At 44.4% G+C, this 18,056-nt stretch overlaps 1 protein-coding gene and 1 non-coding gene across 11 annotated transcripts in view; both read left to right on the forward strand.

Moving 5' to 3' along the window:
* The window catches only part of ALDH18A1 (aldehyde dehydrogenase 18 family member A1), a 64,747-nt gene that overhangs the window by 35,259 nt on the left and 11,432 nt on the right, over window positions 1–18,056 (forward strand). For 6 of the 10 annotated variants that reach the window (XM_032491275.1, XM_032491274.1, XM_032491273.1 and 3 more), the window contains one exon: window positions 4,991–5,102. In XM_032491275.1, the coding sequence (XP_032347166.1) occupies window positions 4,991–5,102 (112 nt within the window). Of the gene's footprint in view, window positions 1–2,175; window positions 3,205–4,990; window positions 5,103–18,056 lie in introns of those variants that run through there. The other 4 variants (XM_032491279.1, XM_032491280.1, XM_032491281.1 and 1 more) reach the window with 1 other exon arrangement.
* TRNAG-ACC lies at window positions 537–608 on the forward strand. The gene has a single exon. It is a non-coding gene; the product is annotated as a tRNA-Gly (tRNA).

Here is an 18,056-nt window from a genome sequence, read left to right on the forward strand (position 1 = left end):
TGCACGAGAGGGAGGAATTACAGCTGCCGTGAGCTGATAGGAGTCCTGTGTCCTAGGCATTTCTCAGGTTGAGAAGGTAGTACTTGTGTTTCCTTTTTCATGCTTGAGGAAACTGAGATTCAAAGAAATGAAGCAACTTGCCCAAAGTCACGCAGCGGGCGTTCAGACCCAAGCCTGTGCGAGTCCGGAGCCTGGCTGGCTCCCACCATGTATAACAGACCACAGCATGTCTACATGCGGGGGTTGTGACAGGTGTGCATGCCAAGGTCCCATGAGAGCACTGCCGCTGCAGGCTTACTCCTTCAGAGAGACACAGCCAGATTGCCTCAGAGCTAGGAGTTCCCCCTGTTTTGTCCAAACAGGACAAAAGAAGGCGTTAATACCTATGCTGGTTAGAGTGTCAGCGTCAGAAACAAACATGTCAGCCCAGAGGTTCAAGGTTGACCTCTGAAGCAGACTTTGAAATAAAAACCTTCAGAAAGACACCCTTCGCCCTTTCCATTATTAGTGATAAAATCTCCATCCCCTGGCAGGGCTGGGGTATAGCTCAGTGGTAGAGCACATGCTTACCATGCATGAAGTCATGGGTTCGATCCCCAGTACCTCCATTAAAAGAAAAAACCTCCACCCCCTAGTAATACAAGGATTCTTTAGACAGTCTCTGGTTTTCCGGGGTGCCATTATGCAGAGCTCCAAAAAGGTGATTATGGCAGGTCTGAGAATTATTTCAACTACTTAAAATATTTTAATCCCTCTGAACTTTTGAATCAATGATCTGCCTAGAGAACTAGTTCTCAGTGAATTGTTTAAGGTTATCAAAGGGGAACTTTGCTCAGTTATTCTTAGTCATTGGACACTTTATTTTTAGTTCCCTTTCTGTTAAGTTGGGATTTTGACTTAATTATCACATCACTTGCACTGATCTTCGTATCCCGCGTTTTTGAGGAGGAAGTAGCAGCATACTCGCAGGGGCTGAAGTGCCCAGCTTTTAGTGGAAGTCCGAGGAGGGGGAGGGGCAAAGACCACTCGTTGTCTTCTCATCACCCACTCAGAGCAGAAGCTCAGGCTCTGGTTGAGTTAAATTCCTGTGAAATGCATTAATAATGGTGACAGTATTTATTGAGCACTCACTCTATTCCCAGCACTGTGCTGAGTGCATCACATGCATTATCTCACTTAGTTCCACATAATGGACTCTATTATTTTCCTGCTTTTCCGAGTGGAAAAACTGAAGCAAGAGATGGTTAGGCAGCGTGCCCAGAGTCGTGTGGTTTCACATTATTAAACCAGAATTTGAAGACAGTAGTTGAAGACTCTCCTTGCCAACCATGACCCCAGGCACAGTCCCACGAGAGTCTATGCCCTGATCTTCCCTGCCCGCAGCACCTCTCTACTGCTCCTGCCCTGGCCGGCCCTTTCTCCTTGTCCAGGTTTCAGCAAAAGGCACCTCGTCAGGGAGCCTCCCTCTGCCCACACATTCTCTGTCCTGGCGCTTTTCATTGCATCTCATCACCACACACAATTATTTGTTGAACTGTTCTTTGGCTACCTTGCCCACAAGGACACAAGCTCCACGAATTGCATCCATCATCTGCCACTTCATCCCCAGGGCCTAGCCCAGTACCTGCTCAGTGAAGTTGTGGTGAACAAGGGAACCCTGCCTCCACTGCATGTGGTGCAGCACACCAGGCGAGGCTCAGGAAGCTCCCGAGGCCCTGTGTCTGCAGCAGAAGCAAGAGGGAGGGAAGTGAACAGCACCCTTCTGTGTAGTCAGTACCTAATTCAGTGTCTAATGAGTGCACCTAGGAGCTCAGTGTTCTGGGGAATGCCTGGAGCATGTCCCTTACTGTCTAGGGTTTAAGGGACTCTTGGAAAGATGAAACCTCTATACTGTTTACACCTCAAAACATACCCAGATATCAGGTGAGGGTACACAAGACAGACATCGGAGGTAACACTTCAAGTATTGTCAAAAGAGAGGCCAACACACTGTGTTTCATTAGAAGAAGGGGACTGATCGTGACTTATAGTGACCAGAGAACATGTTTCTGGAGACAGTGAAGTCCAGCTCACCCGGGGAGGAGCGGGCAGGGAGAGAAGAAGGAGCTGCAGTCCTGATGGGCAGACAGGAAGCAGGGGCTGGGGAAGCCACGTCCTCACCGTGCTTTTCCGCAGGAGCTGAGGTGGGAATCAGCACATCGCGAATCCATGCCCGGGGCCCAGTGGGACTCGAGGGACTGCTAACTACCAAGTGGCTGCTGCGAGGGCAGGACCACGTGGTCTCAGACTTCTCAGAGCACGGAAGCTTGAAGTATCTTCACGAGAACCTCCCTGTTCCTCAGAGAAATACCAACTGAGAGCACTCAGCGGAGAGCCAGGAGTATTCCAAAGGGTCTTCACAGTTCAGCTCACCTTGAGAGTCTCTGGAGGAGCCATGTCTTGTCTCCCACTTCCTGGAAGGGTCTGCCGGTAGGAAAGTGCACCTCGACGCTCCTGGGCTGTGTGGCCACATCGGCCTGGGCTACGGCTTCGGTTCCCACTCACCCTTTTCTTTTTTTTTTTCCTATTCTTTTCTTTTCAAGTTAAAAAATAATTGCTGTGGATAGAGACTTTGCTTCACATAGTTCAGTTCTCTTCAGTGATAGAAACAGAAAGGTGCAGTTTCCCCACATAAAAGGCAACGGAGAAATCATGGTCGCTTTTTACCTTTTATCGCCTCAATGAAGTAGTCTCTCTTGATGTTTGGTTGTGACAAGAGCCCATCGTACCAAATAAGTCTTTCCACATTTCATTTCTTTCACACTCTTAGTCACCTTTGAAAAGGAAAGGTTTGGAACTTAGAAGAGGGGCAGCTCTTCTTTTCAGCATTCTCTTCAGAAACGATCACAAAAATGGACTGAATTGTTCACACTGGGAAGATTGACCTTCTGTATTTATTTGTAGAGTAAATATAAATAAACATTTCAGTTGCTAACAGCTTCTCCAGATCCAGGAGTTTGGTACTACCTGTGACGAGGTTGGAACCCGGAACTGTGGACAAGAGGTGCGAGTTTCAGGATGAAGTACCCACAGCCATTGTGCTTGAAATTTTTGTATGAATTATTTCGTCATCCTATCCTTTCCCTGCAAAACAAAAATTACAGGATTATTTTAATACTTTGGATTCTTCCCCTCTTTTTGAGAAATAAAGTTCTTAGGAAAAAGCCTGTGTGCATGAGTAAAGTTTTCTTCCTCCCTTGTTGTTACCCTCCTCCTTTTCCCTTTTTGTGGCCCTCACACCCCACTCTTAGGCAGTCTCTTCTCTGAAGTTGGCTGGGGAGGGAGGCTGTCTGCCTCCTGTGTCGGTGGAAGCAGCACAGGAGATCCCCAGGGGAGCACTCGGACTGAGAGGAAAGGAAAATGTGAGATGAAGCCCCACGATCTTCAGGACTGAAAACAAGGTGGTGGTCTGCAGTTAGTGGGTGTGTGTGACACGAGCGTGCGCTCCTGTGCTGGGTCCACGCGGCATCCGCTGGGACAGCTGTGATCCCTGCTGGCATCCTTAGTTCCCTTCAGATGATCCTGCCAGCTCCAGCTCCTTCCCCCAACCATATCCGGCTGCTTTTCTTAAGGCCCCTGGTGCCCGATAGTCTGCAGTTGAAAGATTTCTTGTCTCATGGGGGCCCTCCCAAAGAAGTAAGCACTTGCTTACATGTTTCTTCTTTTCCTCTGAGGATGTTTTATGAGCACAAGAACGGTGGTGTCATGCGGAACATGTTCCCAGGCTGGCTCCAGGCTACCTCTCATCCAGACCCTTACATGGTCGGCCAAGTTACCCTGCCTGCCCTCCCTCTGAGTGGGGAGTTCTGCACTGCTTGCCTGAAAAGGCAATAAACAAAGTGCTGCCTGAAACTGCACAGCAAATACCACAATCAGCTCCCAACCAGATAACCAATGCCCATGGAACGAAAATAGTGACCCAAGAAGGCTGAGCCCTTGAGGAAGACCACTGAGGAGGCAGCCCTGGAGCTGGGCCCTGAGAAAGATGAATCGTAGGCATAAGGAGAGGACAGAGCATTGGGGCAGGTGACTGACTGATGGAGCAAGAGTCAGAGGCGGGGATGAAACGGTTTGGGGAGCAGGGAATATACCAATTTGGGGCCAAAGTTCATGTGGGTAAACAGGAAGATAGTGCATCCCAGACAGCAATGCAGTGTAGCCTCTCCAGGAGCCATCCTTCCTAGGGCTTGGGGTTGGGATGGATTCAATGCAGGAAATACAGGTAAAGCTTAGTTATCCAACAAACCCTTCCCCCCATGTAGCCAGCCAACTCAGCCTTTGTCCATTTCTGCAGAGACCGGAGGCCATCAGATGCTTCCTTTGTCCACCAAAAGTGAAGAGATTCCCAAAAGGGCCAGGAGGCAGCTGTAGCCTCACAAGGACCCCTATCCAGGCAGTCTTCTGAGACTTACTGGCCTGTCATCACCATAGGAAGGGGGGTTTTTGGTCTGAAATCCTTCCTGTGGTCCTGCCCTACTACTTCCCTTTCCTGGCTACCAATTCCTGCCAACAGAGGCTGCTGAACCAACCAATCCTGAAGATCCCACCTCCCCACCGAGGGGGAAAATGGCCCTCAACAAATGTCTTTATTTGTCAAGCCAAGTTTACTTGGGTTTAGGTTTTTTATTGCTTAGAAATGACGGTGATAATAAAAAGTAAAGAATAATGTCTGAGTAATACAGTATATTCATACATTATGAGGGCGTTTACAAAATTATTTATATAGAAAGAAAATTGGACAGCCAAGGACTAGATTATAATAGGTGGTGTTTGCTCTGTAGCCCTTGTTTTACGGAACCATCTCTCCCCCATTTTGCAGTAACCCTGCTCAGTCTCTGCGACAAGGGGAGGGATGCTGATCTCCCCCATCTCACTAGTTTTAGTGGTAGTCATGTGACTGGGGCCTGATAAGCCACCTGGTAAGCCTGTCTTTGAATTCCCCACTATCCAGCCAGGAGCTGTGCACACAGGTGCTCACTGACCACCTCGTCACATGGACTACCCGGCAGAGTTGTGGAGGTGGAGGGGACTCCTGAGATCTGCGGACCGCTCGGGACACTGGTGTGAGTATCTCTTCGCTCAATGCCTCGCAGCTGAGGGCTGTCATTGTCCTCACCTGGCCGCGCACATGAACATGCCTTGGAGTCTGCTGGAGTGGAAGGTGGGTTAATGTTACAGCGTCTTTTCTGCTTGTGCTTCTGGTAAAAATTAGTGAAGACCTTTATAACTATTCTTCTAGCAGCCAGCACTCCCCTTTTAGAGAGAATGAGATGTAAAACTTCATTCAGTATTCTGTGAGCACCGATTCCGTGCCCTGTGCTGGGAATAAGAGGCATTCCCCCACCCAATAGTTCAGAACTTAACCTGAGCATTACTGCTCTACCCCCAGATAGTTCTCCTTAACTCCCAGTCTCTACCACCTCTTTTACCCCCATTCCTAGGAGAAACCCTTTGGCCAATAGGAGGACACCGAACTAGACAGATCTGAGGGTTCGCTACCACAGAAAAAAAGCAACTCTCTTGATTCTGTCTGGCCCTAAAACTCCTCTGACACTAGAGGGCAGTCAGACCCCACAGATCTAAGGAGGTCTGTCCAAGTTCAGGCAGGCTGCACTCCAGCATCTCCAGACTGTTCACCAGGAGATGAAATGCTGGCACAGTAAAATAACTTCCAGAGACCTGTTGGCCTAGAAGGTCAGAGCATGGGCTCTTTTGGGATAAGAGGCGGAATAGGGTTTGCACGTTGGTCCCACCACCTGCTAACTGTTTGATGTGGGGAAGGTGTCATCTCTCAGAACTTTGATAACATTTTTGCATAAATGGGTTTTGTGAGATTATATGTAAAGCACTCAGCACAATATCCAGCCTGTGGTAAACCTTCAATAACTGTTAGCTTTGTTACCAGTTTTCTTCTAAAGAATAGCTTTCACTTAGTTCTGGACACTGCTCTTTAAGGTCCAAACATCTCTTCCTAGTCAATGAGGTGGGACACTCTTAGGAGATATCCACTATGTACCAGGCACTACAGTGGGAGCCTTACATGTGATGCCATAACAATCTGAATGAGGGAATGGTCATCCCTATTTTAGAGGTACAGAAACTGGGAATCAGAGAAGGTAGAGTAAATCACCCAGTTCACAGTTAGGAAGGGGCAGAACCTAGATTAGAACCCAGTCAGCTGGGCTTCAAAACTTGTATCCACCACAGTGGGCTGTCGCAGTTGTGTTTTCCCAGAAGCTGTTGTACCTGAGGCCAAGGGAAGTTGTAAGGCAGAAGAAGGAGGTTGCCATGGCTACTAACTGGACCCCTTTTCAAGTAATCAGATCCTAGGTCTGCTCCAGTTTTGCAAGAGGAGATGCTTGTCTGGAAACTCTCCTCAACACCTGCCCCTGGAGAGAGCTGACTGCACCTGAATTATTTAGAAAGTCCCTGGACACTTGATATAATGAGCAGGTGTGGATGCTTCTCCAACTTTCCCCTAAACATGCCTTTACTGACCCCCTGCCTTCCCCCTAGTTGCCTATGAAGAAGAGGAAGCATCAGCTTTTTCCCATTGTATGTCTACCTCTGCCTTCGTTCCCCATCCCAAAAGTTACCTGTAAGAAGTGGACGATTTTTGTTGTAAATTTCAAAATCATGTTGATATGTGTTGAAATTGATGATGTAAATAGGACCGTAACTAGTAAATGGATCAATTGTTTTTTTCTATTGATACACAGTTCCTTTTCCTCTATCCTAAGCTTATATGATCAAACCTAGAGACTGAGTTTGTATAAATGAAGAAAAACCCACAGGTAATAAAAATATTCATACTATAGACTTCAACTACATAAAGGAAATAAAACTATGCTTAGAAAAAAGACTGGAAGGAAATATGAATATAAAGGTGGCACTTGGCTTATAGTTTTGAGGCCACCATAGCATATGGAATAGCATAAAATCAGTTATTAATAAATTCAATGTTTGGGGTCATGAGTTTTCTAGGGTCTGCTCCCCACTTCTACATCCTCACATGAGTGGTCACACACACCCCTCACCTTGACCTCTATCCATCGCTTCCTTTCTCTCACTTTCTGTTCATGGGCCAGTAGTGGGATCACTGTGCAGCCTGAAATTGTCCTGGTAAAGAAGGATTGCTTCCAGGTCTGTTCCTGATCCTCTCTATCTAGTCTGTGACTCTAAGATGTTTAAGCATCCTTTGCAGTGCCCTAATTAGATTTTAATGTGAAATCGAACTGAATCATTGAACCTTAATTAATAATATTTGAAGTATGTATCTCTTTACAGTGAACTATTTGAAAACAGTCATGAAAAACTTTGGTTTTAAACAGTATTTATTAACATGGGGCAGAGACTTACTGCAAAATGTTGAAGAAAAAACTTGGCTTTAAACAGTGTAATTAAAATTTCCCAATTATAATGTATATATATATACATAGAAGAAAGACTGGAAGAAAGTGTATCAAAATATGAGGGGATTCTTACTAAGTAGTGAGACTAATAGTTTTACTTGTCATTATACTTTTGTTTTCCAGAGTTTCTATTTTACTACTTGAAATATTTTTAGAATATTTTTCTTGTTTTCATAGCTACTAATATTTATTCCTGTGGGAAATTAGTGGTATAACGGTGAAAATAAAATTTGTGATAGCAGTCTTTTATTTTTTTAACATTTTTTATTGATTTATAATCATTTTACAATGTTGTGTCAATATGATAGCAGTCTTTTAAATCTACAGATGCTTATTTTTCCATCCTGTCTCATCCCCCTTTGCAGTCTGTCTTTTGCAGACCATAAATTAAGGCTCAGGGCTAAATCCAGACTGGAACCCTGCCTCTGCCCTGTAGAACTAGTCAGCTCTAGGGCTCCTCCAGCCCGTGGCTCTGTCTGTCTGTCGCTGGGCTGGTCTCACCCCTGCTCACTACCCTCCCAAAGCAAGAGAACGTCAGAGGCCATGAAGTGTTTCTGCTCCAGGTCCTGCGCTGAACTCTAGTTTTCCTTCTCTAACTCACAAATAAGGCTACATCTCTGACTCTGTGTTGCCAGATTCTGTTTCAGTGCAATTAGGCGGTAAATAATTCAAGGGAACGGAAACTGGCAAAGTGGTGTGTGATGTCCAAATAGCTATCTTGTTTACCTTCTGGTGTAAACTTCAGGCTCATCTGCAAGTCGGGAGCCCAGGAGTAAGTAAAATACGCAAACACAGGAATCTTCCTCTTTTTCCATCCCCTCCCATCTTTTCTTATTGTTGAAGGAGAGAACATGGTTTCCCAGTTTGATGAAAGTAAAGGGCGTGGCTTTGGCAGACAGATTTGGATAACTTCTTGGGCAAGTCTGAAGTTCCTTCCATGGTGGGTTGGGTGTCCAGAATCTAGAAGCAGCCACTCTTTGGGGTGAGGATTCATGCTGCAAAGATGAGGTCTTAGCAGTATCACCACCCATCTTCCATCTCTTCGTTCTGTGCGCTGAGGGAGATCCCTTTCACCAGGCCCTTCTAAACCTGCCTGTCATTAAAGAAGCAGTCTTAGTTAAGACTTAAGACTCTGAATTACAGGTAACATAAACCCCCTCCACCTTGCTTAAGAAGGAAAATACATTGTATTATATGGACACAGGGTGTATCATAAAGCCCAAGGGCAAAAAGAAAAAAATAGAGCTGGCCCACCCTCTAAAGAGACTGGAAGTAGCTCAGGCGAAAACAGAAATTGCTGGCTCACGTAAGCAAACCACAGCAAGCGTGAGTGACTGGAATCAGGGGTCCCGGCATCCCCTCGCACTCCTGGGCTTCTCCTTCCTATGCGGGGTATCATTTCCTCCTACTGGAGGCTGGCCTCTTCCATGAGCATGGGGCGTAGCCAGTGGAAACTTCCATACTTAATCTCATAGTTTTGTCTCATCTCCCACCCACTGCAAAAATAGAAGAACTCTTGGCTCCCAATTCCAGTGCGGAAGGGCTCTGGTTGGTCTCCTTGGGCCACCTGCCCTCTCTGTAGTGGAGATGTAGAGGAGGGGCCAGGGCATGGTCTGGATTGATTCCACCATATATACCTATATGACCATTCTGTGGTTAAATCTTGAGATCATTTCGTACGACTTCCTTTTCTGGTAGGATGTAGTAAGTAGTGACAACCCAGTGTTCCTCTTGAAATAACTAGACTAATAAATTAAAATTAAACAAAGACTAATAAATTAACATTCTGGAGAGAAAAGAGCCTTTCCTAAACGAGCTGATAATCTCTGACCATTTTCTTCCCTGGGGTTGTTTGCCAAACCTAGGACAGAGCTTGGCCCAGGCATAAGGTCTTTACTGGAACAAAGAGAAACCGGCAGAGCTTTTGATGATCTATGTGGTCTGGCATAACACTGGAATCTAGAGGAGCTCGAAACTCATGGCCAGTTGTCCCCATGCAACATCTGCTGAATTATGGGATGCAGCAGGAGAGGCTGGGCTAGAAGTGTCTCATAGCAAAGGGAAATTTCCCACAGACTTGCAGGAGGTAGGAAACAAAATCCTGTTAAAAGAAGACTGCATCAAACATGATGGGTGTCCTTTCAAGACGTTGGCTAAACTTTGAAACTGTGTGGGCACTCTTGCCCACACAAAGAGCCTGAGCACCTAAGAACAGAACTGAATCCTCCTGAGGCTTTCAGAGTTGTGAAGACAGAGACATGCCAGGTTGTTAGTCAAAGCTTGAGTGTGTTCCCTCCAAGGAACAAGATGACCCAGAGTCGGACTGAGACTGATACGACTGCAGCCCAGCCACACCACAGCGGAATTCCTGACTGGAGTGAGATGATCAGTCCCTCACCCTGTCTGCTAACACATGAAAAAGAGAATCATCACTGGAGGAAAATATCTGCAACCTCTGTTGTTCTGTTATGCAAATACGAGACATGCGAAGAGCAGGGAGGTACGACTTACAATATAGAGGAAAGGCAAGGAATGGAAACATACCCACAGATGATCCTGATATTTGAGTTTGCAGGCAAAGACTTTATAGTAAATATTATAAACACGTTACAGAAAATACAGGGAAAGAAGACGATATATGAAAAGATAAAGAATCTCAGCAGAAATGAGATCTAGATAAAAGACTCAGACATTCTAGAACTGATAAAAGCAATGTCTGAAATTAAAAACTCACTAAATGAAAAATTTCCTTACCAGTTAGTTAATACCTACCGGCCCAAGCCTCCTGAATTCCTTGTGCTCCACCTCATGGCCATGTGGCCCTCCCCGGCAAACCTGGGCTCCCCCATGATCCAACAACTGAAGAGTTCATTGCTGACCCAGCCAGGGCCTTCCAGGACCCTGCTTTACCACTGCTTCAAGTGACCCTCCTGATTGGTTGGTGTCTGTGCTTTCACATTTGTCAGCTACTTTGATGTCACCCCTTGGTACTGTCATTGACAGTGCCCACCAGAACAAATGACTGAAGCTGGGGAGAAGGAATTCTCCATGGGAGACAATACGAGAATAGGAGGAGCAATGAAAGGACATGGAAGAGGGGATATTTGTTCACTTTTAAGGCTCACTCAGAAAGTCAGAAATCTGGGGCTGAAAGCTGCTGCCGTTTGCTGAATTTACATTGTTCTAAATTTCCTCCCCATCACAGCCAAAGAAAATTGAGTGAGCTGTGGAGGAAGAGATTGAACAAGGTGTTGGGCTAGCTAGATGTGTTTGCTGTGTTGCTTGGTCTCTGGAATGTGACTGGCTACACCAGTTCATCTCTAAACAACCAGGATAGTTGTGGACACTTGAGTCTTTCAAAAGCAAAAGACTCTGGTGAGGACTAACTGCCTTCCAAGTGTAGGGGAAGAGAGCAGGTTTTAGAGACAAAATTCTGGGTTCAGATCCCACACCTCCCATTAGCTGGTTGTTTGACCTTGGGCAAGTCACTTTGCCTCTCCTATGTGTCTCACAGGCTTGTCGCAGACACCTGGTTAACTGCCTAACAGTTTCCTCCCTTCTTTGCTGGAAAAGGCTTGATTTTTTAATAAAAGAGATACAAGGAAGAGTCCCTCTGCTAAACATTGTCATGTTCAATTGGGTGCCTAGAAATTCAGCAGCTGTTTTATCATCATGAGAGGTGCTGGCCTGGAGCTCCAAGCCAACTGAGCAAAAAGCCAACTGATGATGTCCCTGATGACATCATCACGCCTCTGATTTAACCAACTCTGAAATTGCCCTTGCTACAGACTTCCTGTTACACATAAAGTAATTAATTACCTTAAGATTAAGCTATTGTGAGTTTGAGATTTCTCTTATGTAGAGTCAAAGCATCCTAACAAACCCAGGATTGTTACTAAGGATTATGAAACAAAATAATTTATGTAAAGCACTTAACATAATTCCTGGCATAAAAAGTGCTCAGAAGAATGATAGATACTATTTTTTATCATCATCATCATCATGGTTATTTTATTTCGGCTTCAGCTCTGATTATAGGCAGAGAAAAATAAGCCTGGGATTTAAAGATACAGTGACCAGGATGGGGATGCCAGAGGGAAAGGGATAAGTCTAAGGACTTTGACTCCTCATCCAGAGGTCCTTCTAAAAATAGTTTTAGTTAAGGGTTTTTGTCTATTGATATGTGTGCATAAGGCAATAGAAGCTGAGACAGGTTAGCTCAAACTAATATAAAAAGTAATATTTTGAGGGCTTTTGAGTGTGTCACCTAACTGAAGAAAAAGGTGAACAAAGATTTGGACAGGGAAGGAATCAGGACACCAGACACGTCTGCAGCCAGCATCCATGGGCCTCATGCCATTGATGTGACCGTTTCAGAAATGCTTGGCCTCTGCATCTCTGAGATGCGGAGTTCTCAGATGAGAGAGTTCGGACAAGGTGCCTGTACTGTGATTAATCAGCTATGGCCAGGGGCAGGGTCACACAGATGTAGCAATTGAGGAAGGTCACCCTTGGCTATCAGGACCCTTCTTAGAGAAGAGAGAGCCATGGTGAGCCCAAGATGCTTCTCCAGGTTTCCACCAACTTTAAATGAAAAGCAACAGCCCCAAGCCAAATTCTAAGCATGCTCGGAATTCAGTAATGCCATAGACAGTCTGTTCTCCGTGATGACTGAGAAAGGAAAAGGAAAAATGGGCAAGGGACTAGACTAGACTAGACTAGAAAGCCTAGATCTCCTTACTTAGAAGATCCAAACACTGACTTGGAATTTCCAAGCCAGAAGGACCAGTGCTGTCCTGATATTTGCAAAAGTGCAAATATTGCCCCATGTGCCGTATGTCTAAATGTTTAAAAGCTATAAATCAAGCTACACCTACCAGTGTCCCATGCTCCCAGCCAGGCCTTTCTTCCCTCGCATTCTTTGAGATGTGGAAGTTAAAGGAACCAGGTCCTCCTTGGGTTGTTCCTGCCATCTGGATGCTTGAGTCACATGTAGCACAGATGCGCTGGGACAGGGCAGGGCAGAAACCAGCCTGAGCCCCACGACTCCTGGGTGGTGGCTGGATACACCCAGTCCCGGAATAGAGTTAGGGCGGGCAGGTTCTCCTTCCCCAACACCCTACTTGTAAGTTCTGGGTGCCTCTCAATAAATACTACACCATCCCAGCCAAGGAGCAGGGAGTAGGGAAGGAGGTGTGGGCAGGAGGGTAGTTACCAGGTAATGAGTTCTGTCTAGGCAACTGTTTGGGTTGATTTGAGGCAAGGTGTCTGCACTGTGATTAATCAGCTGTCGCCAAGGGGTGTGGTCACAGATGTAACAACTGAGGAAGGTCACCCTTGGCTATCAGGACCCTGTACACTGAAGCAGGCACTCTCTCCCTGGTTTCCCAGGGCAGAAGCGGCGAGTCTGTCCTCTCCTTCCCCACCCACACCCCACTCACCAGCAGCTTCAGCCTGAGAGGACCAGATGGGCCTACACATGTCCCCTCCCTTTTGACTCAACCGATCACTTTTCAGAAAATTTTCCCATGGGATCCAAAAAGAAGAAAAAAACACATTGTGTCTTAACATATATGATATGTGAGGCCAAAGGCAGGCCATCTCTTCCTCTGGTCTGAGGGGCAGGGCTAAGAAGGACCTTAGCCATTATCCCAGAAGTTGAGTCCACAGAAAATAATCTATTGAACACCCCTGGAGTCGGGCCAGGAGGGATCAGGAGCAGATTGGAGGCTCCCACAAGCCCATTGCCCATGATGGGATCATCAGTAAGAATGATAACTTCATTGAACTCAGGCTCCTCAAATATGTTGAAACTCATGAATTTGTAGTAGCACTTTTTAAAAAAAACTTATTTGTCAACTTTTGGAGGATACTAGGGAATCAGCCTATTATTCTGAAAGTGGTAAATAAATGGAAAGAAACAGTATTTATTCTGCCATTTCTTTTTCCAACTGTGTGTCAGGATAGCCAAGTAGTTGGTGAAGGGAAGTTTTTCTTTATAGAATTATGCTGGCTAATAAATGAAGAAGAAATGAAGCTAAAAAATGAGGTTAGCATATCAACATTTTTGCAACTCGATGAAATAAGAGATCTAGGCAGTGACCACCAATGGCTGCTAATGTCAAAAAAAGAAAGATAACAGGGCATTATATGTCTCCTGATGGAAATACAAAAAGCTACCTATGAAGCACTCTCAACAACAACAAAATGACAACAACTGCAAAGAACTTGAACCTCATCAAGTCGTTCAATCTAACCAGTTTGTAGGAGATACAAGGTTCATGTTAAGTGATACTGTGGAGAGGCAACCAGCAACATTCTGACAGTGGGAAACTCTAGGACAAGAAACGAGGTCCCTTCAAAAAGTATATCACAAGCTGTGTCTGTGTGTGTGTGTCTGTGTGTGCGTGTGTTTGTGTGTATGGTGACTCTAGAGTAAACAAAACTTAACGTACATGTCACCCAATTGCAATCTTTATTTTATACAAACCCTAAAAAACATTTTTGGGATACAGTCATGGAACTTTGAGCACTGAATTGACCTTAAATGATACTTAAGGAAATATTGTTCATTTTTTAGGTGTGATAATGTTGTATGTACAAAGTATTCACCTTTCAAAGTGACACATTGGAATAGTTGTGGGTGGAATTACACAATGTTTGGGGCTTGCTTCAAAATAATCTGCAGGTTAAACAAAGAACATTTGCAGTAAAATGACTGCCCCAGAGGTTTTAATAAATGGCACATCTCTCTGCAAATATTGACATGAGATTAGATTTCTTTAGGATATTACACATGTATATTAACCAAACAAACAGTCTAGCTTCCAAGTTTTTTCTCTCCTTTTTGGACTGACAGTTGTTTAAAATCAAATTAGTTCCATGATTTTAACAATGAAAGGCTAAATGATTTGCAAAAAAAAAAAAAGGAAGGGGTATTTTTGTCTCAACAGTGAATTTAATGATCATCTATTAAATGTAAGGCTTTCAACCAATAAAACTAGATCTGTAAATTAAAAAAAATTTTTTTTAATCTGTAAGGGGATTGGGTGGGAGCATAGAAAAGCTAGATTGGCCATGAGGATGATTCGTGGAGCTGGGTGATGGGTGCATGGGCATTTATTGTACATTCTCTTTCATGTACTTGTGTTTGAAACTTAATGAGCATGTAGGGAAGTACTGCCAGTGCTGAGGACTCTGAGATGAAGCAGGCACCGTCTCCTGTGGAGTGTCTTACAGCTTGGTTCCCAAACTCTCATCACCCAGCACCTCTTCTATTATTCTTTATCTTAGCAAGCTCCTCCATGTTTGAATGATTCTGATCACTAAATAAAGACATTTATTATGTAATAATTTAAAAATACTGTATCTTTGGAGTGGTTTGAAATGTCCAAACATTTCTTCTTTGGTAGAGACTTACAAAAAGTCTTGGCTGTGAATCCCAAAGTTGTTCAACTTTTAAATTTTACAGAGGTGGAAATGAGGTAGACAAGGAGACTGCCAAGGTCATCGATTGGCAGGGGCATAGTTCTCCTAAGTGCACTGCTTTTTCCGGTGCCCACTGTCAGCTGAGCATCGGAGGTGTGCTGGAGTGTGTAGACGATCTAGTCTGCTGTGCTGGAAACAGTCATAGATGAGCCTGCCGCCTTCTCTTTTTCAGGCTCAGCTATGCCAGTTCCTTCAACTTTTCCTCATAGATTTTATTTCCTTTCCACCTTCTGAGACTGTTCCAAAGCTGTCTGACACATTACCAGTTTGTTTACAATTTCCCTCTGTGACAGGTTCCCTTAGCACTGATTTTCCTCACTCCTCTTCAGTTAAGAGTGGAACTAAGTGAAGAAGTCAAGCAGTCAACTCTTTGTTATCTGGGGGCAGGTGGGCCAATTTTCTGTCAATCACGGTAAAAACAAAAAAAAAGCCAAACCACCATATAATAAGGGTAGAACAGCAATCAATAGATGTTACACTCACTAACTGTGATGTTAGAATGTGCCCCTTTCACCAATTTCACGGTGTGTGCAAGCCAGTTTATTGAGGAATGTCTGTATGACTGTTGAGCATTTTATTCTAGATGCTTGTCACAAACACGTTCACTGAAATTTTCTAATGTTAAAGGGCACCTCAGCGATGCCTCAGTTGCAACCTCTTCTCCATCAAAGAAGATTTTCCTGTCAAAAGTGGCAGAACCACATCTCCTCCCAAGCCTCTATCTAGCTGACAGTGTAGAGCCAGTAACCAGCCTCAGGTTGCCAATGTTCTCACGTGCAAGACTGAAATCTTTAAAAGCCATTTTGGATGGTACTGTGGTCAACTCTTGTCTCTGTTGGGAATTATTTGGTTTCCTTCCTGAATTTCTATCAGGGAGAAAGAGGCTTGATGTGCCCCCAGCAAGAACAAGAAGTGGCTTTCACAGCAGCTGATTGGAATGGAAAACCAGGATCAGATCCACCTCCAAAAAGCTTTCACGTGAAAAGGGATGCAGTTTCAGCTATCTGCTCCGATTCGAGAAATTCCAAAAGCTTCTTGAAAAATCAGGAATTTCTTAAATTCTGAAAGAAGAAACACAAACCATAAATAGAGCCAAGTTTGGTCATTGATACACTCAAGGGTCCAGTAGAGTCTTTGAATCGCAACATCACAGTTTAAGAGCAGAGTATGAGAATTAACTGTCAGTACCACGACAGTCCCTCGGGACAGGATGCTCCATCGTCCCCAAGCCTGCCTGTTTGGCCTCAATTCTTTCTTCTGATATTCCCAGGATACCTCACAAGTCAACCTACTTGTGACCCTCCTTCCCTGATTTTCATGCTTTCCTTCCAACCTAGAAACTCACAACTACACATTATATAAGCTTAGCAAACTGGACATCAAAGAGAACTCCCTCCATTGATAAAAGCCGTTTGGTATAAGACCTAGGGAAAAAAATCATAATTAATGGCAAAGTATTAGAAGGACTTCCATTAAAGTCAGGAACAAAACACAACTCACTGTAGTGTACTAACACAGTGGACAAGGAGAGGAACAAGAAACATACATACAGGTGAAGGGGAAAGAGGGCTTCCCGTTGTGCTCTGTCCTTACTACTCATGGCCCCCTTTCTGACCTCGACTTTACCACTCAGTCTGTGGCAAGGAGCTGATGGAAAATGTTCTGTAGCTTAAGATGCCTGTGTGGTGAGGCAGTTAGCACTTACTGGTTTTACTGTTACCAGGTTGATCATTTCCTCTCGGCTATCTGGAGCCAAGGTAGGTGGCAGAATAGAAAAGGAAAAAATGGAGGAAAAAAAAAAAGAACTTTACTGGTTAGAGTTTCCATGATGTAAGAAAAATGGAAGGAAAAAACAAAAAGCAAGAATTAAGTGAGCAAGACTATTTATAGTAGCCAAAACATGGAAGCAACCTAAATGTCCATTGACAGATAAATGGATAAGGAAGATCTGTGTGTGTGTGTGTGTGTGTGTGTGTGTGTGTGTGTGTGTGTACAATGGACTACTACTCAGCCATAAAAAATGAAATAATGCCGTTTGCAGCAATATGGATGGACCTAGAGATTATCATACTGAGTGAAGCAAGTCAGACAAAGACACATCATATGTTATTACTTATATGTAGAATCTTAAAAAAGATACAAATGAACTTATTTACAAAACAGAAACAGACTCACAGACATAGAAAACAAACTTATGGTTACCAAAAGGGAAAGGATGTGGAGGGATAAATTAGGAGTTTGGGATTAGCAGATACAGACTACTATATATAAAATAGATAAACAACAGGGCCCTACTGTATAGCACAGGGAACTATATTCAACATCTTGTAATAACCTCTAATGAAAAAGAATATGAAAAAGTATACATGTGTAACTGAATCACTATGCTGTAGACTTGAAACTAATACAACATTGTAAATCAACTGTACTTAAATTAAAAAAAAAGACTTAAGTGAGCAAGAAGGACAAGAAAAAGAGAAAGGGAGAATGGACTGTGGATGGATGGGTAAGTAGCAAGGAGCAGGAGAGAGCTAGAACCCTGAGAGTGAGCAGGAGAAAGTGGGAAGAAACAATGGGCAGAAAAGCATCTGGATTCAGGACCTGCACACCTTACCTTGCCTGAAGGAGCTGGGTTAGCAGGAGGGTTTGATTGGGGAAAAAGTAGCTTGCAGAGGCACAGAGAGCTGTCAGGTCTGAGGTAAAGTCTGGGGACGCTCCAAGTCCTTAGAGATGCGTCAGGCACTCTGCTAAGTGGCATCCACTGTCTAATTTAGCCCTTACACCAACTCTGTTAGGTAGATGCTCTTATTTTTTTCCCTTTGTCCAGATGAAGAAACTGGGGTTCAGAGAAATGAAGTATTTTGCCCAAGGTCCATCATTTAACGATAAGTGAGCTGGAATTCAGACCTGAGGCTGCTGACTCTGGAGCCCCAGCTAGGTAATGCTCAGCTTCACTCCTCCAAATTCTTACCTGGATTGACCCAGTTTACCTTCCAAGACTGGGTGTATCCAGGGTGTTACGGGAGGGGCTGCTATGTACTGTGTAGATAGGTAAGATGAATTTTCTCAGACTAGTGAAATTACGGATGCTCTAAAATCTACGTCAAATGAGGAATC

Source organism: Camelus ferus, chromosome 11 (assembly GCF_009834535.1).
Source record: "Camelus ferus isolate YT-003-E chromosome 11, BCGSAC_Cfer_1.0, whole genome shotgun sequence".
NCBI lineage: Eukaryota > Metazoa > Chordata > Mammalia > Artiodactyla > Camelidae > Camelus > Camelus ferus.